This window comes from Schistocerca piceifrons, chromosome X (genome assembly GCF_021461385.2).
Source record: "Schistocerca piceifrons isolate TAMUIC-IGC-003096 chromosome X, iqSchPice1.1, whole genome shotgun sequence".
In the NCBI taxonomy this organism is placed as follows: Eukaryota; Metazoa; Arthropoda; class Insecta; order Orthoptera; family Acrididae; genus Schistocerca; species Schistocerca piceifrons.
The window spans coordinates 221,175,918-221,203,341 of NC_060149.1; the positions used below are offsets into that span (position 1 = coordinate 221,175,918).

Consider the following 27,424-nt stretch of genomic DNA (forward strand, 5'->3'; position numbering starts at 1 on the left):
AGAGGCATACGTGGCCGCGTCTGCTTTGAAAGTTTCTAGTCACAATTACTGAGCTGTGCTCTCTCAAAGTATATTAGAAAACGTTCCACCGCAGGCCATATCAAGCTGATGGTTGTCTTCTGCAAAATGTATTACGTACTATAGCTTGCCTTCAAACAATGTCTCCAAATCTTCGAAATGGACGAAGAGGCTCTATACTTTACTTGCCGAGTTACCCAGGTTAGACTTCCTTACATCTTTTTCTCTGAGAAAAGCTAAAAGATACCGTTGAAAGGATGTACCGACTACACCAGATGACATGCTGTCTGCTCTGATATATTTGATGAAAACCTCGAACATTGTATCAGTCTTTAAATGATGTACTACATCTACATTTACATACAGCCTCCGCAAACCACCGTACGGTGCACGCCGTAGTATCACTATTAGTCATTTCCTTTTCTGTTCCATTCGCAAATACAGCAAAGGAAAAACGACCGTCTATATCCCTCTATACGAGCCGTAATTTCTCTTATCTTCGTGGTCTTCACGTGAAACGTACGTTGGCGGTATTTTATTGTATTGTATTATATCTTAACCGGGGTCCTAGAAACGACGGAGAGGCTCCCTCCCCGCCGCAGCCGCAGTGGTCCACAACCCCACGACGACTACCGTAGTCCACTTCACCCTCCACCGCCCCACACCGAACCACTCTTTCAGGGTTATTGTGCGGTTCGGCTCCCAGAGGTCCTCCCCCTCCCCCCCCCTCCCCCCCCCCCCCACCCCCGCCAGGGAACGTCTCACACCACACGAGTGTAGCCCCTATGTTTGTATGGTATAGTAATGGTGGTATATGCCTACGTGGAGAACTTATTTCCGCAGCAATCGCTGACATAGTGTAGCTGAGGCAGAATTAGGGGAACCAGCCCACATTCGCGGAGGCAGATGGAAAACCGCCTAAAAACCATCCACAGACTGGCCAGCTTACCAGACCAGGCGGATTCGTGCCAGGGATCAGGCACTCCTTCCCAATCGGGAAAGCTGTGTGTTAGACCACACGGCTAACCGGGCTGGCTAAGTTGGCGCATGTAGAATCGTTCTGCAGTTAGCTTCAAACGCCGTTTCTCTAAATTTTCTCAATAGTGGTCCTCGATAAGGACGTCGCCTTCTCTCCAGGGATTCCCATTTGAGTTACCAAAGCATCTCCGTAATACTTGCATGCTGAGTGAACCTGATGATGTCTTCACTCAGTTGTTTCGATGCCCTCCTTCAATACGATGTGATAGGGTTGGTTGGTTTGGGGAAGGAGGCCAGACAGCGAGGTCGTCGGTCTCATCGGATTAGGGAAGGACGGGGAAGGAAGTCGGCCGTGCCCTTTGAAAGGAACCATCCCGGCATTTTCCTGGAGCGATTTAGGGAAATCACGGAAAACCTAAATCAGGATGGCCGGACGCGGGATTGAACCGATGTGGTAGGGATCCCAGTCACTCGACCAGTACTCAAGAATGGGTCGCACTAGCGTTCTATACACCGTTCGATTATAGATGAATTACACTTTTCCAAAATTCTCCTAATAAACCGAAGTCGACCATTCGTCTTCCCTATTACCAACCGGACCTGCTCATTCCATTTCATATCGCTTTGCAGCGTTATGCCTAGATATTTTAATCGATGTAGCTGTGTCAAGCTGGACGCTACTATTTTTTAATTAGAACGTTATAGTACTGTTTTTTCTATTCATCCGCATTAACTTACATTTTTCAACATTTACAGCAAGGTGCCATTCATCACACTAACTAGAAATTCTATCTAAGTCACCTTGTATCCACCTACAGTCACTCAACGACGACAGCTTCCCGCACACCACAGCGTCATCAGCAACCAGCCGTAAATTGCTACTCGCCCTGTCCGTCAGATCACTTATGTATACAGAGAACAAGAGGGGTCCTATCACACTTCCCTGGGGCACTCTTGACGATAACTTTCTCTCTGATGAATATTCGTCGTCGAAGACAAAATACTAGTTTCTATTATTTAAAAATTCTACGAGCTATTCACAATCTGGGCACCTGATCTGCGTGCTCGGACATTCGTGAACAGTTTGCAGTGGGGAACCGTGTCAAACGCTCTCTGGAAATCTAGGAACATGGAATCTGCCTGTTGCCCTCCATCCACGGTTTTTCTTATATCATATGAGAAAAGATCAAGCTGAGTTTCGCACGAGCAATACTTTCTAAATCCTTGCTGATTTGTGGACAGAAGCTTTTCTGTCCCAAGGAAAGTTGTTACATTCGAACTCAGAATGTGTTCAACAGCTTTGCAGCAAAACGATGTTAAGGACACTGGTCTGCAATTACGGAGAACTGTTCTTTTACCTTTCTTATATACAGTCACCTGCGCCCTTTTCCAGTCGCTTTGGACTTTACTCGATAAATGCTAGCTAAGTACTGGCCAATGCCGTTAAGTAGAAGCTTGAATTGATGCTGATATCAACATTTTGAAAACTACCTTTCAATGCCAATTTTCTTTCTTCTTGAGAACTCAGAGAATTGATTTATTCACTTTTTTCCTGAAGTTTGTGCTGGTACATGGAGCCGACGACTATCAGCGTTTACAGTTCTCAAAATGCGATTGCTCGTGGATTACTTATCCCAGAATCCTCCTAGTGTTGTGACATCAATCACCGATCAAACTTCGCAGCCCATCGACGGGTGCCAGAACACTGCTGACGCAGCACTCTGTAATACAACAGTCTGCCCTATCGGTGTACTGGGTTTCCCCATACCATGGCACAACGTTGCACTTCGTAGCCACCCATACGACAGAAGGCAACATAGCCGGCCAGAGAGACTATAAATGCTCATCGGTCAGCCGTTAGCAGCAATTGTACTAGTACTTCGACAGAGTCCTAGATTTCCGACTCCAGTCGACGCCGTGACTATCCAGCCGTCGGTGCAATGTGGAGCCGAGCAGCTCCCACCCCGCCAAGCAACGAAACGAGTTAGCCCCATGTCTACGAGACACCGAGTGCAGGCTACGTCAAAGGTGTCAACATTTGACATTCCAATCCACTTCAAGTTGCACCTGACCGACTGTTAGGAGCTACCTACAGACCAGAGTCAGCTTGCTAGCTACCGGGTGATGCCTTCCTTGCGTCAGCGAGGCCACATCCCCGTCCGCTGATCTTCCTCTGGGGCAAGCTCGCTGCCTAACTTACCCACACACACTGGCGAGGGGCCACACTTAGCACCAGCGAGTTATGTGATGTAGCGCACTGCTACCTGGATGTCCACACGTCGACGGGACGCAGACATATATATCTCTTACACGGAAGTTATACTTATTAAAGAATGTTTGTACTGAATGACCTCTCCTGAGTCCGCACTCACCGTGGTACTGGTAGAACGTAACCCACAATTTTTGCACTCTTCATTCTGGAGCAGAAGTGTCCGTCTTGACCAATGTAAATGTAAATGTCGTGTGACTAGGGCCTCCCATCGGGTGCAAGTCTTTCGATTTGACGCCACTTCGGCGACTTGCGGGTCGATGGGGATGAAATGAAGATGATTAGGACAATACAACACCCAGTCCCTGAGCGGAGAAAATCTCCGACCCAGCCGGGAATCGAACCCGGGCCCTTAGGATTGACATTCTATCGCGCTGACCACATTTTTTTTCTTTTTTTGTTCGTTGTTGATTGTTGTGTTTCGTCGTTGCGGACGTCAAATGACTTCTGTTCAAATTCGTTTGTTGATCCTTCCACTCAGTTTTTTACTACAGAGGCCAACCGGCTCTCAGACCGAACACGCTTTTTTTTCTTTTTTTGTAATCTCATTTTGTTCGTTATAATTCGTTGCAATTGTTCGTGGCGGACGTCCCCTGACACCCGCTGACGTTCGTTATTGATCCATTCACTCAGTTTTTTTATTACAGGTGGCAGCTAACCCTCTGACCGAACACGCTGAGCTACCGTGCCGGCAAACACGCTGAGCTACCGTACCGGCACGCTTTGCTGATGCCATTACACTAGTTTCACTTTGTTAATGCCAAAGGGCATTCTGTCATTTAAAATGGCGACTTTATAAAATAAACGAGCATTCTAGTGATTATTTCTATATGTGTGTGGGTTACAATTGTGAGCCATTGGATACATCTCATATCTGTGAAAACAGCACATCAGCATAACCTTCCATGTCTGGGCTGCAAGTTTTAGGTGATTCACCTTGTGTATGGACGCATTTCCTTCCACTGCCTCGCTCTACCCTGATTTAGAACCTCCGTTGATAACACTGGGCTCGCATCTGAGAGGACGGCGATTGAAATTTCCATACAGTCATCCAGATTTAGGCTTTAGAGGCTTACTAAATCGCTCGAGACAACTGGTGGGATAATTCAGTTTAAAAGGAAACACCCGCTTTATTTCCCCAGTCCAAGTCTTAGCTCCATCTCCAACGACCTCGTCGTTGACGGGACGCTAACTTCTAATATTCCTACCTTCATTCAAAATTTTGATTCTAGTCCACTCAAATCTCAAATTAGTTAAATAGTCGTTTATTCTTCCATAGATCATTTACGAAATATCTGGCACGTCATCTTAATAGAAAAGCAAACATTTAAAAAAAATAGCTACGCCATTCATACAGTAATACTATCTTATCAGAATCTACTTTTAAACTGTTCGTTTTTATCACACCACTCGTCACTGCCCACACTACACACACTACACACACACACACACACACACACACACACACACACACACACATTTCGGCTGAAATCAGGACTTTGACAACACTTCAACAGTTCTATCGAATTCTTCTTGTTATCCCCTTGAACCATCTGAAGAAACCGAATCAGCACCTCACCACAATGAATGGGATGTTCAGCCCTAAAGAATGTAAATATGTTAGAATTTTCCGTCACATGCCCTGGATATACGATTTGACAGTAAGAGTCATTAAGCCACGACAATTTACGGCAGAATGACAGATATCTGTTATTAAATAATGTCAGTTTCTTACCATTCCCTACTCCATTTTATCTAAATAATCTTCGACTTTGTAGTTTTAATTGTTTAAGAGGTACACCTTAATTGACTCTTCAGATATCTGGATTTTAGTTGTCCCTTTATCGTCCTTGGGAAATTTATTGTACAATTTTATCCCCATGTAGAAAACTCCCTTTTTTGTGTGTATTTACTCTTGATAAATGCAAGTTTAGTTTGCCTCTTGTTCCATGATCATGAGTGTTGCTGTTTGTGATATGTTCTTGATGTGCATAACGGATTGGTATATATACTCACTTGGTGCAGTCAGAGTTCTTTGCTGTTTAAACAGATCTTTACACCGAGCTCAGTTACTGTTTTTAGTTATTTTTCTGATAGCTCTTTTCTATAATCTGAGGGTTGAGTCCATTTTTTTTTGTATGAGTCCCTCAAAAAATGAGTCCATTTAAAAGTTTTATGCTTTTAGTTGGTAACTGGGAAATACTGTATGAAACTAAACGTCTCTATAATAATGTGAGAGAAGTGTTCTAAAATTCCGAGTATAGATTTTGATCTAGATTCATTTTTGCTACCCTACTTTTAAACACTAACAGATCTGTGCAAATAGCTTTTTCGGTACGTGATTTTAATTAACCTAAAACGTATCTGACTCTGTAAATTAGACTGAAAATAAAGAATGGTTCACAAGAATATTCAGAATGACTTTATCGTGAAACCATCACACACAATGACTAACAGTTACGTGTTGTAAATGCGCCCTGTTAAAAAATGCATTTATTGAACTTATCCGAAATTTTGATGATGAAAACTGATCTTAAAATTCTCTTAAAAGGTTCATTTAGGCCCTACAATTGATTCTTACCTTCGCACCGGATAACTCGGCTCGATTCTGTCTGCACTGCAAATGAGTTGAATGATGAGCTGTAATAAATCACTGAGCAGCAGTTTGCCTTCTTATCTTATTTATTATCAGGGTGCATCAGCAAATTAAGCCTTTGTTATCTTTTTGAAAATATGATTCACTGTTCACGCAATAGTGCAAGGCGTGATATTCCAAGTTTTGCGAAGTATATCTTTCACTTAACAGAGGAGACAAGGTTCAGGAGGTTTTAAATCATTAGTAGTGTATTTTGCAATTAGATAATATCCTTTTAGTAACTCAGAAATGACTCTTAACGTGAACTATAACTACTTTCTATCACTGTCATACACTATCAATATTACGTTTGGCACATAAGCTTTCTAAACTGCGTAATTTTTACACTTTTATATCCTTAATCAAATACGTTTAACTTAATCTTGGTGGGGAAAACTAATTAGGACACTGAAATCAAGACTGATAATTGTCCCTAGACACCAATACGTAGATATTACAAAACAAAATGACAACTTTACAATTTACCGTACTCTTCGCCTTCCTAATGAAATATTTTTAACCAACAGTGTAGAGAGTAAGATAATGAGACTACTAAACATGTAGCTGATAATTCATTGTGAATACTAGCACGTAAATTCTGTTAAGCACAAAGAAAACTTTACGCTACGATAATAATTACTGAGCTAGAACATCCAGCAATTAATAACTTTTGCAGATTACCTTTTTCCAAATGAGCCGATCCTCTACAAAATACTTTCTAAAATATCAGCCTTTATTCTTTGCCCTCGATTACACCATCTCAAACTCTAAATTCATTCTTTGTGCGGCACATCTGTAATCCAATCTCCTCACTTTGTCACGGTACAACATTCTCTCGCGCTCTTTGGCCGACTTGACTCCTACTGGTAACAACTGCAACTGGACTGTTACACAACAAAACAACCTTTGGTAACCAAAGAAGATACCACTCATGTGTTCAGGCACCTAAAGACGCTCGTTGTGGCAATCATTCTCAACAAACTGATACTTCTTATGGTAAATTTTTACAACCATTTCTATTAATATGTACACCTTTCACATAGCTAAAACTGTAGTTTATATAGGAATAGTACGTAACTATAACGCATTTCTGTTACACTCTGATGACAAGACTCTAAGGGTATAGTACGCTGATCACATTTTCTTTGCTCGTATATTTGAGTATCACTCCGCTTCACGTGACTATCAAAATTAATTCCAAAAAAGTTTATATTTGCTGTGCTGTCTATGAAAGTTTCATCCACATTTACTTTTACAGAATTATTCTCCGCTCTTTACGCAGAAATTAGAGTTGTTTGTTTTCTTTATTTTCAGTGTAATATATTACCTGACGATTAATTATAAACAACCGTCAGACTTTGATTTTCTTTCCCTACTAGGGGTGCTGTCTTTTTTCATCTGGGATTACAATGTTGCTGTCATCATGATTGAAACACTCACAACACTGGTGTGATATCCTACAAAATTTATTATTTGTTACACGAACAGGTTTTCGGCTGTACAAAGATAAGTATGTGGTGCAATGAAATTTTGTTGGATCAAAGATTTTAAACTAGTGCATCTCCATTGAGAGAGAGGAAAATGTTATGTTAGAATTACGAATAAAACAAGAGGGATTATTTCAGTGTAAATGCGATGTAACATCATTTAACTAAGATAGAAAATGTGACACATTAACTAATGAACTATAGAAAAATTACAACAGTTGTGCATAGAAGAAAATAATTGAACAATAAACTTTGGTGACGTATTCTAAATATGTGGCTCAACAAAATAGTCTTGTCTTTCATTGGTCCTAAATCACAAACAGATAAGATACAACAGTGATATTAGGTAGGTGAGTGAAGCAGCTGTGATTATACAAAGTAAAATTGCTTAACACAACGAGATAAATTATAGCAATCGAAATAAAATGGGGCATGTGAGTAAGAGGAGTCATTTACAACATGGCTTGGATGGGGCTATGAGTAGTATCTGCAGTTGGAAGTGGCCAATAAAGGAACTGTGATCTTTAAGTATTAAGCTTGGGTTGATGGACACGTGTTTATTAATTTCCAAAATTTCAAGATAGTTCGTCTTCCTGCCTTTATGGGTGTGATGTAATACTTCATGTTTCACCTTGTAACTATGGCCTACTTTAAGCAGGTGCTCTGCTGTCATCAGTAAAAAGAATTTTTTTTCCCACGTCACTTCCTAACTCCCAGATCTTTGAGACTGAAAAGTACACCCAATCCGCACCATACAACGAATTATTCCCCCCCCCCCCCCAAAAAAAAAATCACGTTCTAGTAACTTCCTCACACACATGTGCCCACACTGACTTTGTGATGGTTCTTTATTTACGTGACCATTGCGACACTCCAACTCCAGTTCTTGATACCAGTAATATCGTACTACTTTTCTGCGAAGTAACAGACATATTTTTGTGACAATATTCACATTTGGTTTTATTAATGTATAGGTACTCCGATGTATCGATATATTACAGTGATATGGTTCTTGTGTGTATTCATTTCTGTGAGACTGTAATAATCTTTGACTTATTTGTAACAGTTTTGCCGCGAATGCGCACAGGGCAGTCTTTGTTTCCCTTTGCACAAGTTAAGTTGTTATTTCGCTTTGTAAAAGAACAGTCAAGTCTTGTGTTTGGTTAAAGTGGAAATTAAATATATGAATATTGATACAAAACTGTTTTCTTGATGATGTGACAATTAAGAAAAAGTATATTTGGATTTACAAGAAGTTTAATAAAAATGTGGATTGTCAACACCAAGTCAAAAATTATTTGTACCATACCAATGTTCTGATCTGGGATTGTTTGATAATTAAGAATTTCCTGAAACACCCATTTCTTAGGTCTTCAAATATTGCTAAAATACAGATCTGGAACTTCTAGCAGTCAAAGTGGAATCACCCTAGAATGAACAAGATGAGCCATAACAACTTCGACGAAATCTACGTGGGAATCCATTCAAGATAAGTGCCAAAATTAATGACTTTTTTTACAGTGACTTCATTATTTCCATTCTGACGCGACCACGACTGAGCAGGTGGAATCCGAATTAAATTCCCGTCCCGAAAAGCTCTCCCTGCCAACAGTGCCCCCACTACAGATGAGCTAACGTGTGCGGGCAGATGCTGGAGCAGATCGGGCTGCAGTGCCCGCTGCTGGTGGAGCTGCAGCTGGTGTCGACGCCGATGACGGACCGCGGGCTGGTGCGGCTGTGCGTGGGATCGGACGGCACGCGCCTCTGCCAGCGCCTGGCCCGGCTCGCCGTCGCTGACACCAGCGTCACGGTCTGCGGCGCCGCAGTTGCCCTGCAGTCGCTGCCCTGCCTCTCCGAGTTCGACTTCGACAACATCTTCGAAGTGAGTGTAAAGCGGGCCCATTTCGTACTAGTTATTGCTTGCGGGAGGATGTGATGGTACAGATAAACAGAAGAGCCAAAGAAACTGGTACACATACCTAATATCGTGTAGGGCCCCCGCGAGCAAGGGTGGCATGGACTCGACTAGTGTCTGAAGTAGTGTTGCAGGGAACTGACACCAAGAATTGTGCAGGGCTGTCCGTAAATCCGTAACAAAACGAGGAGGTGGAGATTTCTTCTGAACAGCATGTTGCAAGGCATCCCAGATATCCTCAATAATGTTCATGTCTAGAGAGTTTCGTAGCCAGCGGAAGTGTTTAAAATCGGAAGAGTGTTCCTGAAGCCTCTCTGTAGCAATTCTGGACTTTCGAGGTGTCGCATTGTCCTGCTGGAATTGCCCAACTCCGTCGGAATGCACAATGGACATGAACGGATGCAGGTGATCAGGCACGATGCTTACGTACGTGTCAGCTACCAGAGTCGTATATAGACTTATCAGGGGTCCCATATCACTCCAACTGCACACGCCCCACGCCACTACAGAGCTTCCACCTGTTGGCATGCAGGGTCCGTGGATTCATGAGGTTGCCTCCATACCCGTACACGTCCATCCTCTCGATACAATTTCAAACGAGACTCGTCCGACCAGGCAACATGTTTCCAGTCATCAAGGGTACATGAGTGGGCCTTCGGCTCCGAAAGCTCATATCGATGATGTTTTGTTGAATAGTCTGCACGCTGGCACTTGTTGGTGGCATGGCATTGAAATCTGCATCAATTTGCGGAAGGGTCGCATTTCTGTCACGTTGAGGGATTCTCTTCAGTCGTCGTTGGTCCCGTTCTTGCAGGATCTTTTCCCGGCCATAGCGATGTCGAAGATTTGATGTTTGTCATCAAGGGTACACGAGTGGGCCTTCGGCTCCGTAAGCCAACATCGATGATGTTTCATTGAATGGTTCGCATGCTGACACTTGTTGATGGCCCAGCATCGAAATCTGCGCAATTTGCAGAAGGGTTGCACTTCAATGCCTTTGAACGATTCTCTTCAGTCGTCGTTTCTCCCGTTCTTGAAGGATCTTTTTCCAGGCGCAGCGATGTGAAAGATTTGATGTTTTACCGGATTCCTGAGATTCATGTTCCGCTCGTGAAATGGTCGTACAGGAAAATCCCCACTTCATCGCTACCTCGGAGATGCTGTGTCCCATCGCTCGTGACCCGACTATAATACCACATTCAACCTCACTTAAATCTTGTTAGCATGCCGTTGTAGCAGCAGTAATTGGTCGAACAACTGCGCCAGACACTTGTTGTCTTATAAAACCGTTGCAGACCGCAGCGCCGTATTCTGCCTGTTTACATATCTCTGTATTTGAATGCCGGCTGCGGTGGTCTAGCGGTTCTAGGCGCTGAGTCCGGAACCGCGCGACTGCTACGGTCGCAGGTTCGAATCCTGCCTCGGGCATGGATGTGTGTGATGTCCTTAGGTTAGTTAGGTTTAAGTAGTTCTAAGTTCTAGGGGACTGATGACCACAGATGTTAAGTCCCATAGTGCTCAGAGCCATTTGAGACATTTTTGTATTTGAATACACATGCCTGTATCAGTTTCTTTGGCGCTTCAGTGTATTTGAAATGAGTTTTTCAGTTTCTCTCTCTCTCTCTTTCTCTTTGTCCCTACATCAAGCCTTATGTCAGCATGACTTTAACTTATGATAAACAGTAAGCAGCGTGGTGTAATTTTGCATAAATTACTCACCTCTAATACTTGGTTTAAATATCAGTAAAGAGTGTTGCACGTGTGGAAGAAAACTACGGACAGTGTAAGGTTTCGGATTCAGTTTACTCAGATTTCAAACCAGATTCTAAACTGTAAGACATTTACAGGATCAGATGTGGACTCTGGCCATAATTTATTGGTTGTGAACTGCAGACTGAATCTGAAGGAAATGCAAAAAGGTAGGAACTTAAGGAGGCAGGATGTGGATAAATTGAATGAACCAGAGGTTGTTGAGAGTTTCACGGAGAACACTAGACAACTTTGGGGTCAGATAGAGGAAAGGAGTGCAACAGAAGACGAATTGGTAGCTTTTAGAGATGCAATGTGGAAGGCAGCAGAGGATCACAATGATAAAAAGACAGTTTTTAGCAGAAATCCGTGCGTGTCACGGAAGGTACTGTATTTAATTAACGAAAGGAGAGATCATAAAAATGCAGAAAATGAAGCTGTCGAAACTGACTACATACGTCTTAAAAATGAGATTGCCAGAAAATGCAAAATGGCTAAATAGGAACGACTAGAGGACAAATGCAAGACTGCATAAAGATGCATGACGAGGGAAAAGACAGCTGACTACATACGTCTTAAACATGAGATTGCCAGAAAATGCAAAATGACTAAATAGGAATGACTAGAGGACAAATGCAAGACTGCATAAAGACGCATGACGAGGGAAAAGATAGCTGCAGCTTAAAAGACAATTTAAAAATATTTTTGGAGGAAAGAGAAGCAAGTATATGAATATCAAGAGCTCGGATAGCAAGCCAGTACATAGAAGACAGGGGCACTTAACCTTTGAAATGTCTATATCCAGTTTTTCTTTCTACGTTCCTTTAAGTAATTATACTGCATCATAAGAAAACGTGAAGCACCGAGAAGGGGAAGAGGAAATAAAATGAAACTTCACGGATCGCGCGCGTGAAATTTACAAAGAACTTATCACTATGATGTTGCAACCTCTCTGGCCTAGATGCATAATCTGATTCGGTTGGAAAGAGTGTCATAAAGCCGTTGTATCCTCTCCTGAAGCAAACTGGTCCTCAACTGTTGTAATTGGTCCTTCATTTCCTGGATACTAGCACTGGGATGGAGCTGACGTCCGAGGTGGTCCCACACACTATCTATGTGGGAAAGCTGTGGGGATCTTGCTCGACGTGGTATTACCTCAAAATCAATAGACAGTTCATAGAGACACGTGTTATATTTAGACGAGCATTATACTGCTGAAGAAAGGTACCACAACACTTGGCGAGTCGGAGGAAACACATGACGACTTAGGTTGTCCGGGACATACCGTTGTTCCGTCAGAGCTCCCTTAATCAGTACCAGTCATAACCTGAAGTCATACCCGATGGGTCCCTACATCATATCACCAGGAGTAATACCGCTGTGCTTCTCCAAAACATTGGAGCGATGGGACCAGTCCCCACGTCGCCACCATACTAGATTGCTATACCAAGAAGAAATGCAGATGATAAACGGGTATTCATTGGACAAATATATTATACTAGAACTGACATGTGATTACATTTTCACGCAATTTGGGTGCATAGATCCTGAGAAATCAGTACTCAGAACAACCACCTCTGGCCGTAATAACGGCCTTGATACACCTGGGCATTGAGTCAAATAGAGCTTGGATGGCGTGTACAGGTACAGCTGCCCATGCAGCTTCAACACGATACCACAGTTCATCAAGAGTAGTGACTGGCGTATTGTGACGAGCCATTTGCTCGACCACCATTGACCAGACGTTTTCAATTGGTGGGAGATCTGGAGAACATGCTGGCCAGGGCAGCAGTCGAACATTTTCTGTATCCAGAAAGGCCCGTACAGGACCTGCAACATGCGTTCGTGCATTATCCTGCTGAAATGTATGGTTTAGCAGGGACCGAATGAAGGGTAGTGCCACGGTCGTAACGCATCTGAAATGTAACGTCCACTGTTCAAAGTGCCGTCAATGCGAACAAGAGGTGACCGAGACGTGTAACAAATGGCACCCCATACCATCACGCCGGATGATACGCCAGTATGGCGATAACGAATACACGCTTCCAATGTGCGTTCACCGCGATGTCGCCAAACACGGATGCGACCATAATGATGCTCTAAACAGAACCTGGATTGATCCGAAAAAATGACGTTTCGCCATTCGTGCACCCAGGTTCGTCGTGGAGTACACCATCGCAGGCGCTCCTGTCTGTGATGCAGCGTCAAGGGTAGCTACAGCCATGGTCTCACAGCTGATAGTCCATGCTGCTGCAAACGCCGTCGAACTTTTCGTGCAGATGGTTGTTGTCTTGCAAACGTCCCCATCTGTTGACTCAGGGATCAAGACGTGGCTGCACGATCCGTTACAGCCCTGCGGATTAGATGCCTGTCATCTCGACTGCTAGTGACGAGGCCGTTGGGATCCAGCACGGCGTTCCGTATTACTCTCCTGAACCCTCCGATTCCATATTCTGCTAACAGTCATTGGATCTCGACCAACGCGAGCAGCAATGTCGCGATACGATAACCCGCAATCGCGATAGGCTACAATCCAACCTTTGTCAAATTCGGGAACGAGATGGTACGCATTTCTCCTCCTTACACGAGGCATCACAACAACGTTTCACCAGGTAACTCCGGTCAACTGCTGTTTGTGTGGGGAATCGGTTGGAAACTTTCCTCGTGTCAGCACGTTGTAGGTGTCGCCACCGGCGCCAACCTTGTGTGAATGCTCTGAAAAGCTAATCATTTGCATATTTCAGCATCTTCTTCCTGTCGGTTAAATTTCGCGTCTGTAGCACGTCATCTTCGTGGTGTACCAATTTTAATGGCTAGTAGTGTAGTTTCCGACCTATGCTGCAGGATAACAAAGAGCGTTGTAGGGAGTCAATTACTTGTTATCGGATGGTTGGTGTATGTGTGAAGGAGTTGCGATGTACCTGTTGCAAAATACGGCAGTCCTCCCTTGCGGTGATCAGACATATGGAACCTTGATGACGAGTATCCTTGCCTTTACGTTCACATGGAGTCCGACAGTGGTCCATTATCACATTCCAATGCCCCACAAATATGGATAATGCGTGATTGGACCAGCCGGCCAAACGGGAGATTTATAATGAGGCCCCTATCAGACTGTGACAGGTGCTGATAACGCTGTCTTACACGATTACGTAGCACCTCTGTGTCCTTCATAGCGATCACTCAACATCTGACACATTTCACGCCCCACATATACCCTTCCAGACCTGGCAGCAATAGTATGCTAGAACAATGTAACGCACTCTGTTGGCTGTTCTACCTGTCAAACAGAATTGCAACTCTAATCATTTACATACCCGCCGATGTAAATACTTGTGCGAAATTACATTGACATCCTACCATGTCTTCTCGAAGTTCGGGAAGTTACTTTTTGGGGGAGGGTGTAGACAGAGAGAGGCAGAGAGAGAGAGAGAGGACCAAAAACAAACTGTTACCCCCTCCCCTTTCCATAGAACAACCATGGATCCACGCCGTCAGGGTCGGCCGTTGTGGCCGAGCGGTTCCAGGCTCTTCAGTCCGGAACCGCGCTGCTGCTACCGTCGCAGGTTCGAATCCTACCTCGGGCATGGATGTGTGTAATGTCCTTAGGTTAGTTTAGGTTTTAGTAGTTCTGAGTCTAGGGGACAAATGACCTCAGATGTTAAGTACCATAGTATTCAGAGCAATTTTTGAACACCGTCAGGCGGCATGCAAATTCTACACTAATGGACATTAAAATTGCTGCACCACGAAGATGACGTGCTACAGACGCGAAATTTAACCGACAGGGAGCAGACGCTGTGATATGCAAATGATTAGCTTTTCAGAGCATTCACAGAAGGTTGGCGCCGGTGACGATACCTACAACGTGCTGACGTGTGGAGAGTTTCCAATCGATTTCTCATACACAAACAGCACTTGACCGGCGTTGCCTGGTGAAACGTTGTTGTGATGCCTCGTGTAAGGAGGAGAAATGCGTACCATCACGTTTCCGACTTTGATAAAGCTCGGAACGCCGTGCTGGATCCCAACGGCCTCGTATCATTAGCAGTCGAGATGACAGGCATCTTATACGCTTGGCTGTAACGGATCGTGCAGCCACGTCTCGATCCCTGAGTCAACAGATGGGGATGTTTGCAAGACAACAACCATCTGCACGAACAGTTCGACAGCGTTTACAGCAGCATGGACTATCTGCTCGGAGACCACGGCTGCGGTTACCCTTGACGCTGCATCACAGACAGGAGCGCCTGCGATGGAGTACTCGACGACGAACCTGGGTGCACGAATGGCGAAACGTCATTTTTTCGGATCAATCCAGGTTCTGTTTACAGCATCGTGATGGTCGAATCCGTGTTTGGCGACATCGTGGTGAACTTACATCGGAAGGGTGTATTCGTCATCGCCATGCTGGCGTATCACCCGGCGTGATGGTATGGGGTGCCATTGGTTACACGTCTCGGTCACCTCTTGTTCGCATTGACGGCACTTTGAACAATGGACGTTACATTTCAGATGTGTTACGACCCGTGACTCTACCCTTCATTCGATCCCTGCGAAACCATACATTTCACCAGGATAATGCACGACCGCATGTTGCAGGTCCTGTACGGGCCTTTCTGGATATAGAAAATGTTCGAATGCTGCCCTGCCCAGCACATTCTCCAGATCTCTCGCCAACTGAATACGTCTGGTCATTGGTGGCCGAGCAAATGGCTCGTCACAATACGCCAGTCACTACTCTTGATGAACTGTGGTATCGTGTTGAAGTTGCATGGGCAGCTGTACCTGTACACGCCATCCATGCTCTACGTGACTCAATGCCCAGGCGTATCAAGGCCGTTATTACGGCCAATAGTGGTTGTTCTGGGTACTGATTTCTCAGGTTCTATGCACACAAATTGCGTGAAAATGTAATCACGTGTCAGTTCTAGTGTAATATATTTGTCCAATGAATATCCATGTATCATCTGCATTTCTTCTTGGTGCAGCAATTTTAATGGCTAGTAGTGTAAATGCGTGTTGTCACAGGGTGACAATTATTGAACTATATAAAATAAAATCGCATAACTTTTAACGGTTTGCGTTAGGACGTTCACACTGCACGGTTGGCCGCGAGGAACGATGGGAATTGGTATGTGCATTATGGTTTGTTTAGCGAAGAAGTCCACTTTCATTTGAAGGAGTTCGTCATTAAGCAAAATTGGCATACTTGGGGGCTGTGAAATCGCAGTTCGCGATCCAGAAGTCTCTTCACCCTCATTGGGTAAATGTGCGGTGTGCAGTGTCCAGTCACGAAATAATCGGTGCGGTATTCGTTGATGGCACAGTGACTAGCGAACGGTACATGAAGGTTTTGGAGGATGATTTCATCCCCATTATCCAAAGTGACTCTGATTTCGACAAGATGTGGTTCATGCAAGACGGAGCTCGACCCCATCGAAGCAGGAGAGGGTCGATGACCTGGAGGAGCACTTCGGGGACAGCATTCTGGCTCTGAGGTACCCAGAGGTCACTGGCATGAGCCTCTATTGGCCGCTATACTCTCCGGATCTGAACACATGCGCCCCTCTTTGCGAGGGCTATATTAAAGGCAAGGTGTACAGCAATAACCTCAAAACCATTGCTGAGCTGAAAACAGCTATTCAGGAGCTCATCGACAGCATCGATGTTCCGACACTTTAGCGGGTCATGCAGAATTTCGCTATTCGTCTGCGCCACATCATCGCTAATGATCGCAGGCATATCGAACATGTCATAACCTAAATCCGAATATCTGTATTGACGTTTACATATTGAATGAAGTATGTGCACGCCGTAGTTTGTAACTAACTTACTTTTTTTTCATGTAATTCAATAATTGTCTCCCTGAAACAGCGCTAAGCATGCCACAACGTGACGATGTTTCGTGGAGTTTTGAGTAGCACCAGTAATGGCGAAGTGGCTCATCGCGAGGCTGAAGCACGGTGCTTGGCAGCATGTCGACAGCGGCCATCTGTAAAGGCGACACCGTGCGCATCCTCTCCCCTGGGAGTATCCACCGTGTTTCTGGGTGGGTGAATAATTACGGTGGTCCGTGTTATCACCACCGGATGGCTCGCCGGAGCAGCGCTAGGATTATGAACCACTGTCGTAATTACGGCTGCTGGTCCCACATCTCGCCTGCTACTTTCCTGCTGGTATAATTACAATGGAGCTGGCTGACATGAAGTTATTTCGTTACAGGCATTCACAGGTTGCAAGCGTAGTGACACCTATTTCTTCGACCGATGATTCCTAAATGGTTTAACGATTACTTCCTGGCGCAGTCGCTCATGCTCCTGGGGCAGATGTTGCTGCTGTTTGAGTTGCTCTTCTGTTGGTCCTCTTTTTCCGGGCTAGTAAGATAATAAAAGGTAAGCTTTATAGTTGAGCTTTATGCTCGCTCCAATGTCTGCTGTTCTGATTTTGAGGCCCCTTTTTCATCATATCCTTTTCCTCATGAGCAGCCTTCGTTATTGCTTTCCTTATATTGCTCCATTCGCGCTTGATATGTTCTGCTGTATAGTCATCTTTGATAAAGGTCTCACACCCCATCTTCGTTAAGCAAACATACTTTAGAAATTTCATCATCTTTTCGTTCTTTTGGTAACTTCCAGTTCCTCTTCCATTTTGTGAACATGTCTATTTTGCTTATTACTACAAAATGATGGGATCCCACATCGTATCTCCTAAAAACTCTGGAGTCTCTTGCTATTCCTCCTAGTTTGTCGCTGGTTATTACATAATCTATGATAGACATGTACACTATGTGATCAAAATATTCGGACACCTGTCTGAAAATGACTTACAACTTCGTAGCGCCCTCCATCGCTAATGCCGGAATTCAGTATGGTGTTGGGCCAACCTTGGCCTTGATGACAGCTTCCACTCTCGCAGGCAGACGTTCAGTCAGGTGCTGGAAGGTTTCTTGGGAAATGGCAGCCCATTTCTCACGGAGTGCTGCACTGAGGATAGGTATCGACGTCGGTCGGTGAGGCCTGGCACGAAGTCAGCTTTCCAAAACATCCCAGATGTGTTCTATAGGTTTCAGCTCAGGACTCTGTGCAGGCCAGTCCATTACAGGGTTGTTATTGTCGTGTAAAATATCCACCACGGGTCGTGCGTTATGCACAGGTGCTCGATCGCGTTGAAAGAATCAGTCGCCATCTCCGAATTGCTCTTCAACAGTGGGAAGCAAGACGGTGCTTAAAACATTAATGTAGGCCTGTGCTATGATAGTGCCACGCAAAACAACAAGGGTGCAAGTCCCCTCCATGAAAAGCACGACCACACTATAACACCACCGCCTCCGTGTTTTACTGTTGGCACTACTTACGCTGGCAGATGACGTTCACCGGTCTTTCGCCATACCCGCACCCTGCCATCTGATCGCCACATTGGATACCGTGATTTGTCGCTCTACACAACGTTTTCCATTGTTCAATCGTCCAATGTATACTCTCCTTATACCAAGCGAGGTGTCGTTTGGCATTTACCGGTATCATGGGTAGCTTATGAGCAGCTGCTCGACCATGGAATCCAAATTTTCTCACCTCCCACCTGTCGTATTACTTGCACTGGATCCTGATGCAGTTTGGGCTTCCTGTCTGATGGTCTGGATAGATGTCTGCCTATTACACATTACGATCCTCTTCAACTGTCGGCGGTCTCTGTCACTCAACACACGAGATCAGCCTGTACGTTTTTGTGCTGTCCATGTCCCTTCACGTTTCCACTTCACTGTCACATCGGAAACAGTGGACCTAGGGATGTTTAGGAATGTGAAAATCTCGCGTACAGACGTATGACACTAGTGACACCGAATCACCTGACCACGTTCGAAGTCCCATTCTGCTGTCTCACGATGTATAATGACTGCTGAGGTCGCTGATGTGGAGTATTTGGCAGCACAATGCACCTTATATGAAAAACGTGTGTTTTTGAGGGTTTCCGGATACTTTTGATTACATAGTCTGTCTCCTTGCTGTCGCGTTTCGTTTATTACAGTCTTCTCTCCCTTTGTTCGCACTACTACTAAAATGGGGATATTTCCCACTCTAGCATTAATTATCCCACAGAAGTATTACACGCTCTAGTCACATTAACGCGACCACCGCCTGTGTTCGACGCCAACAAGCAATAATCACTCACAGACGGGAGGTGGCAGCACTAGCAGTGGAGTGCATATAAAGTATATCGGGGAGGGGGGCGGAGGAGCGGAAAACAGTGTAGTCGTTGTCATAATGCAGAAACTTAGCGATTTATGTGATTTCCAAAAGCGCATTATCACTGGCTTTCGAGCCAGGGATGGGAGAATTTCCGAAATGGCTAAGTTTCTAAACTAGACAATGCTGTGGAATGTGTTCCTACTCTTCCGCATTTAGCGTTGTCTTAAGGATAACAAGGGGACGACAACCTAACCATGAAAAAAAAAAAAACCATACCATAACACCACCTCCATAGTATCCACCCCGATAGCTGAGTGGTTGCCGGCACGGTAGCTCAGCGTGCTCGGTCAGAGGGTTAGCTGCCCTCTACAATAAAAAAAAACTGAGTTAATCGATCAACAACGAACATAAACGGATGTCTTACGACGTCCGTCCCGAGCAGATGCAACGAACAAAAGCAAACAAAATGAGATTTATGCCGGCACCGTAGCTCAGCGTGTTCGGTCAGAGGGTTAGCAGCCTTCTGTAACAAAAAACTGAGCTAATCGATCAACAACGAACTTAAACAGATGTCTTACGACGTCCGCCCCGAGCAGATGCAACGAACAAAAGTGAACAAAATGAGATTAAAAAAAAAAAAAGGTGTGGTCAGCGTGACGGATTGCCGTCCTACGGGCCCAGGTTCGATTCCCGGCTGGGTCGGATATTTTCTACGCTCAGGGACTGGTTGTTGTGTTGTCTTCATCATCAGTTCATCCACATCCGGCACGCAGGGCGCCCAATGTGGCGTCAAATGTAATAAGACCTGCACCAAGGCGGCCGCATCTGCCACGCAAGGGGCCTCCTGGACAAAGACGCAAAACGCTCATTTTACATACCTCCATAGTATTTCACTATTGGCATTACATGTTATGGAAGACAACGTGTTGTAGGCATACACCAAACCCAAACTCTTCTATCATATTGACCCAGAGTATGGCGTGATTCACCACTCCCAACCCTCGTTTCCATGCATTCACTGTCCAGTGGCGTCGTTCTTTACATGGCCTCAAGCGTCACTTGGTATTGACTACAGAAATGTGTGGGTTATGGGCATGTGTTCGGCCATTTTAGTCCTTTCTTTTAACTCCCTATGCACAATCGTTTTGCCAACTGGAATGCTAGTAGCACTCTGGAACTCATAAATGTTTCCCACCACTGATTTCACGCCATTTTTTGCAAGCACCCTCCATAATGCTCGATAGTCACCGTCTGTCAGTAGATAGTTCTGCATGATATTGGCTTAACCTGTGGTTCATCCCCTGCGTTTCCACTTCACAGATACATCACCAACTGTCGACTTGGGTACCTTTATAAGGGTCAAAATGTCCCCGATTGATTTGTTACTCGGATGACATCCCGTGACTCGTCCTCATTCGAAGTCTCTGAGCTTTCCTGACTGACCCATTCTGCTGTTACTGCTTCTCTACTGACAGCACAATACTTACATTGACGGACTCACATCTCTAGACATCTAGTGGCCCAGATACTTTTGAACAGATAGTGTATTTTTGATCGGACAGGCTGGAGACCTGAGACGACGAACTGCAGTCATGCTACATTTTTGACTGCACAGACGCTGGAGCTGCTGGAGACGTGGGACCACGAGCTGGAGCACCGCCTGCTGTCGGGGCTGGGCATCCGCCTGTCGGAGGAGGGCAGCCCGCGGCCGGAGCGGCTTCGCCTCAGCACGCTGCTGTCGGCAACGGAGCGCGCGCAGGAGCACCAGCTGGACTCTGCGACGCGCCTCTGCCCCGACACCAAGACCGTCGCGCTCTCCAACGCCTGGCTGCCCTCCGAGGCCCTCTACAAGTTCATGCTCTTCGAGAACCTGTGCGCCCTCTCACTCACCAACTGTGATGGACTCACGCTCGACTTTGAAGCAGGCGTCCTACCACTGCTGTGTGTCATAGGCGGAAACCTGCAGAATCTTATTCTCTCCAATTTCACCTTCATTGATATCCTCGGTAAGTAGGTTTAAAGGTCACGCTGTCATCAACCCGAAAGTCATTTTGAACACTACAGTGCGTTAGCAGGCGCTACCCCACTGGAGGTAGTGCGCCACTGATTTCCTCTGACTTTAGTACTGACTAAACCAGTAGTGGCCTACAGTTTAACACTGACTCTGAACTATTCTACAGCTGAACATTTTTTCACACTAACAATAACTACCGGGGGTGAAAGAGATAATAAATCACTAGGACTGGCTTGAACACCGTACATGTGGGTCTTTACTCTGGCACTTTACCACTGAAACACAAAGACACACAAGTAGACTTACAGTCCCTCATTATTTGTACTCTCTCAAAAAAGTGCGAGGGGCGCCTCCAAACTTACGTCCATTGTCTAGATAATTTTTTTTGAAAAAATTACATTCTGTTTACGTAGAGATATAAATTAATATACTACGCACTTCTGTTTTAGATACAGTTAAGAAGGAATAACAATCACAAGCAGTTTCAGCTGCACATTGGCCATCTACAGATTCTAAAGGCCAGAAATAATATTTGGTGCCAATTGGCGTAAGAGTGAATTATCAGTGTTCACGTAGTCGTAGTTAGTATCACACTACTTTCTTCACCAAATGTCGCGCATGATGTGAGGGAAATCAAGATTGCCAGCAAGGGCGTACCCAGGATCTGAACTGCGGGGGGGGGGGGGGGGGGGGCAGGTCATACTAGGGTGAGGGCAGCTGCCCCCACCCCCCTGCCACTCGTTGGGTACGCCCATGAGTGCCAGTTTACATATGTTTCACAAGCTGCAACATTTTCGCGAATAAAACAGTGATCCGAATATAGAATAAATTTCCTTTACTTTAGATCTACATCCACAAAATTTTTTGTCAACAGATTACAGGTTTCGGTCTATAATGACCATCTTCAGATCTGCAGCAGAATATTGGAAAACATGAATACATGAGCAGATTCTCTACAGCTTAAAACAATTAAATGGACCATAATGAAAAGTACTACTGACATACATAACATACATATACATTTCTGTGCTTTAAGTATGAAGAAGCCGGCCGGAGTGGCCGTGCGGTTCTTGGCGCTACAGTCTGGAACCGACGACCGCTGCGGTCGCAGGTTCGAATCCTGCCTCAGGCATGGATGTGTGTGATGTCCTTAGGTTAGTTAGGTTTAATTAGTTCTAAGTTCTAGGCGACTGATGACCTCAGAAGTTAAGTCGCCTAGTGCTCAGATTTTTTTTCTTTATTGTGATTTTAAAACCCGTAGAACAGGTAGGCTGGCAGCAGCACAATACTCCGCTCTTCAGCCAAAGATAGTACAATGATAAAAACAGAGAAGACACATGAGTTGGAACAAAACGGCGGGGAAAAAACAGTAGACACAGGAACATAAAAAACATGAAGCCGTTCACACTCGATGACAATCCACACTACAAACTGTTGACACGATGCACAAACACTGAAGATGTCGATGGCACTGGTGAACGATGGAGTGTGACGGTGAACACTGAACACCAAACACGACGGCACACACGAGACACTGATGGCGATGATCTCCGGCGCGCGAACGTCCACTTAGCATGTGCGAGTCCAGGGACCTGCCAAGAGGGGAATAAGGGTGAGGTGGAGGAGAGGGGAGAACAAGGATGCCAATGGCTGAGGAGATGGGGGGAGGAGGAGAGGGACAGGGGAGGGAAAGCACAGGGGAGGAGTGGGGAGAAATGGAGGAGGGAGGGAAGAGGGAGAGGAGGGAGTGAGGGAGGGTGCCCAAAGGAGCAAACACACGAAGAGGGTGGGAGAATCAAAGTTGGTAGGAGGGGTAGATGGAGGGGAGGAGGGCATCATCAGGGAGAGTGAGCTGGCGGAAGCCACCTTGGGAGAGGGCAAGGAGGGTGGAGAGATGGAGACCGGGTGGGAAGTGGGAATACAGGTGCGGCAGTGGGTGGGGGTGGGAGAGGATGGGCGAGACAAGTGGGTGAGGAGGATCGAGTTTGCAGGAGGTGTACAGGATCCGTATCCTTTCACGGAAAAGGAGGAGGTGGGGGAACGGAATGAGATCGTACAGGATCTGCGTGGGGGAGGGGAGACAGATGCGATGGGCGAGGCGGAGAGCATGGCGTTCAAGGATTTGAAGGGATTTATAAAAGGTAGGGGGGGCGGTGATCCAGGCTGGATGAGCGTAACAAAGGATAGGGCGGATGAGGGATTTATAGGTGTGGAGTATGGTGGAGGGGTCCAGACCCCACGTACGGCCAGAAAGGAGCTTGAGGAGACAGAGTCAGGAGCGTGCCATGGCTTGGATTGTCCGGAGATGGGGGGGTCCAGGAGAGTCGACGGTCGAGGGTGACGCCGAGGTACTTAAGGGTGGGGGTGAGGGCGATAGGACGGCCATAGATGGTGAGATAGAAATCAAGGAGGCGGAAGGAAGGGGTGGTTTTACCTACAATGATCGCTGGGGTTTGGAGGGATTGACCTTGAGCAACCACTGGTTGCACCAAGCGGTAAACCGGTCAAGATGGGATTGGAGAAGGTGTTGGGAGCGCTGCAGGGATGGCGGCAAGGGCAAGGAAGGTGGTGTCATCGGCAAACTGGAGAAGGTGGACGGGGGGTGACGGTGGCGGCATGTCCGCCGTATATAAAAGGTACAGAAGGGGGGAGAGGACGGAGCCTTGGGGCACACCGGCGAAGGGAAAAAAGGTGTAGGAATCCGTGTTATGGATGGTGACGTAGGAAGGACGGTGGGACAGAAAGGAGCCGATCAGACGGACATAGTTAAAGGGAAGGGCGAAGGTTTGGAGCTTGAAGAGGAGACCGGAATGCTATACGCGGTCATAAGCACGTTCAATGTCTAGGGAGAGGAAGATTGCAGAGCGATGGGAATTAAGCTGTTCAGAAAAGAGATGAGTGAGGTGAAGGAGAAGGTCGTCGGAAGAAAAGGACGGCCGAAAGCCACACTGGGTAACGGGAAGGATGCGGTGCTGGCGGATGCGGCGGGTGAGGATAGATTCTAGGACCTTGCTGAAGACCGAGGTAAGGCTGATGGGACGGTAAGAGGAGATGGCGGACAGCGGTTTACCAGATTGAAGGAACATCAGGATATGGGAGGTTTTCCACAGGTTGGGGTAGTAAGCGGTGGACAGGACTACATTGTAGAGCCTGGCCAGGGTGGAGAGGAAAGAGACAGGAGCTTCACGAAGGTGACGGTAGGTGACACGATCGTGACCAGGAGTGGTGTTGCGTTTCGTGCGGAGTGTAGCAATGAGATCCTGTGTAGTGATAGGGGCATTGAGTTCCGTTAGTGATCAGAGCCATTTGAACCATTTAAGTATGAAGAGGCACACTTGTTTTATAAAAACAATGGCGTAACGTACTTCAGCCATAGTGGCATCGTCAATGTTAAAAGCAAATTGAGCACCAGCATCGTCAAATATATATAAATAACAGCATATGCAAGGGTCATCTTGTCAGCAGCACTACTGTTCAAAACAAACTGCCGTACAGTAGCCACGAGATGTTTATATTGTAAGTTCCCCATATGTCGCTACTGTAGGCATACACAAGTCTTCAATGATTAACTAAACAACTTAAAATAAAGGGGGGGAGGACAATCGGTAAAGTATGTAATGGGCTTATAAGGTGTAAGATGCATTACAGTAACAAAAACGATGAAATAAAACACTACAAAAGTTAGATTGTTAATCTAAAAAGTAAAATAGCCTAGAAACTAATGCACATAATCAGCGCCCTCTGTTAGCGCTAACGCCAGAATTACGCATAAGCGAGAAGTGATTAGAGGAACGTGACCGCCAGAGGACCCCTTGTACCCTGCGGCACGCCGTTGCAAGCAAAGAATGATAAAACTCCGTACCAGTGCATGAACAAGATTATCTAGCTAATGCAGTATATTATATAAACAGAGAAGGAACAATAAAATACTAGAGTTATGCTCACAATGTACGAAATCGAAGTAATTATGTAAGGCACTCTATACTAGGTGAAACTATCAACAAACTGTATATAACAGAGGCTTCGCTTATTAAAGTATCCTCTGTTATGCCAGAATTGCCTGGATCTCCGCACCCACCCACTTTTACAAGGCCCTCCAATTCCTCGAACGCCATGCACTCCGCATTGCCTTCCGTATCCGCCTTCCTTCCCCCACACGGCTCCTGTATGAACTCATCCCCTTCCCCCACCTCCTCCATCTCCGCATCCTTTACATTGTCCGCAGGCTTGATCCCCCCCCCCCACCCCAGGGCCCCCTTTTTCCTCTCCCCTCCTTCTCCCAGAGCGGATTTTCCTCCTTCCCCCCCTCCTGAGACCCTGCACCTCATCCTTGCTTCTTTCCCTCCCACGTCCCTCCCTCTCTGGCCCTCTTCGGCACGCCCCCTCACCCATCTCCCTCCCTCCCCTGTTCCATTCCACCTCATCTCCTTGCTCCTGGCAGATCCTCCGTTTTGATCATCGTCAGTGTGTTTAGTGCCGTTTCTCCCGCGCGTTGAGAGGTGTGATTTTAATTGTGTGCTGGCCTTGTACTTAGTGTTATTGTCAGTGTTTGTTATGTGCTACGCCATCTGTCGATACTTTTATGCTCCGGTCATACTGTGCCTTGTGTTCTTTTAATTGTCCCAGTGTGTGGTTTTTTTGTGCGCTACTTTTTTACGGGTTTTATCTCCATTTTACAGTCGCCCTTTTTTTGTCTATTGTCTTCCATGATGCTCCCATTTTTTTAACATCTATGTTCACCATGTTTTCTCCTTTGCTATTTTTAAATGTCTTCTATTGTTTGTTCTATGTCTTTCGGCTGAAGAGCAGCGCATACGCTGCTGCCAGCCCACCCCGATGGGGAATTGACATACAATAAAGGAAAAAAATGTATTAAAGTAACAGATCCTGATGTTCCCCAAACCTGACAAACCACCATCCGCTGTCTCCTCCTATCGTCCCATCAGCCTTCCCTCGGTCTTCAGCAAGGTCCTGGACCCATTCCTCACCTGACACATCCACCAGCATCTCCACCAGCACCACCTCACTCACCTCCTCACCTCCTCTCCGAACAACTCAACTTCCGTTGCTCTGCCATCTTCCTCTCCCTCGACCTTGAACGTGCCTACGACCATGTATGGCATTCCCGTCTCCTCTACAAGCTCCAAACCTTCGCCCTCCCTGTTAACTACGTCGGTCTGATCGCCTCCTTTCTTTCCCACCGTCCTTCCTATGTCACCATCCATAACACGGATTCCTACACCTTCTACCCCTCCACCGGTGTGCCCCAAGGTTCCATCCTCTCCCCCCTTCTCTACCTTCTTTACACGGTGGACATGCCGCCACCTTCACCTCGCTCACACCTTCTCCAGTACGCCGATGACACCGCCTTCCTTGCCCTCATCCCCACCCTGCAACATTCCCAGCACCTTCTCCAATGTCATCTTGGCCGGTTCACCACTTGGTGTAACCAGTCGCTGCTCAAGGTCAATCCTTCCAAGACCCAGGCGATCATTGCAGGCAAAACCACCCCTCCCTTCCGTCTCCTCGATTTCTATCTCACTATCTACGGCCATCATATCAACCTCACCCCCACCCTCAAGTATCTTGGCATCACCCTTGACCGTCGCCCTTCCTGGACCCCCATCTCCTGACGATCCAGACCAAGGCACTCTCCCGACTCTGCCTCCTGAAGCTCCTTTCTGGCTATACATGGGGTCTGGACCCCTTCACTGTCCTCCACACCTATAAATCCCTCATCCGCCCTATCCTCTGCTACACCCATCCTGCCTGGATCGCCGCCCCTCATACCTTCTACAAATCCCTTCAAATCCTGGAATGCCATGCGCTCTGCCTCGCCTATCGCATCCGCCTCCCCTCCCCCATGCGGATCCTCTACGACTTGATTCCGTTCCCACACCTCCTCCTTTACCTCGAACCGATAAGGATCCTTTGCACCTCCCGCAAACTTGATCCCCCTCACCTGCTTGTCTGTCCCATCCTTTTCCACCCCTGTCCACTACCATGCCTGTACTCCCACATGCCACCCACTCTCCATCTCTCCACAGTCCATACCCTTGCCCAAGGTAGCTTCCGCCAACTCCCCCTCCCTGATGATGCCCTCAATCCCTCCATCTACCCCTCCTACCGACTTTGATCCTCCCCTTCCTCCCCCTGTGTTTTCCTCCAGG

General features: G+C 46.1%; 1 protein-coding gene across 2 annotated transcripts in view; it reads left to right on the top strand.

The window, feature by feature from the left end:
* The window catches only part of LOC124721400 (EIN3-binding F-box protein 1-like), a 630,141-nt gene that overhangs the window by 552,529 nt on the left and 50,188 nt on the right, over positions 1-27,424 (top strand). For both annotated transcript variants that reach the window (XM_047246340.1, XM_047246341.1), the window contains exons 4-5: positions 9,036-9,269; positions 20,856-21,246. In XM_047246340.1, the coding sequence (XP_047102296.1) occupies positions 9,036-9,269; positions 20,856-21,246 (625 nt within the window). The remainder of the gene's footprint in view (positions 1-9,035; positions 9,270-20,855; positions 21,247-27,424) is intronic.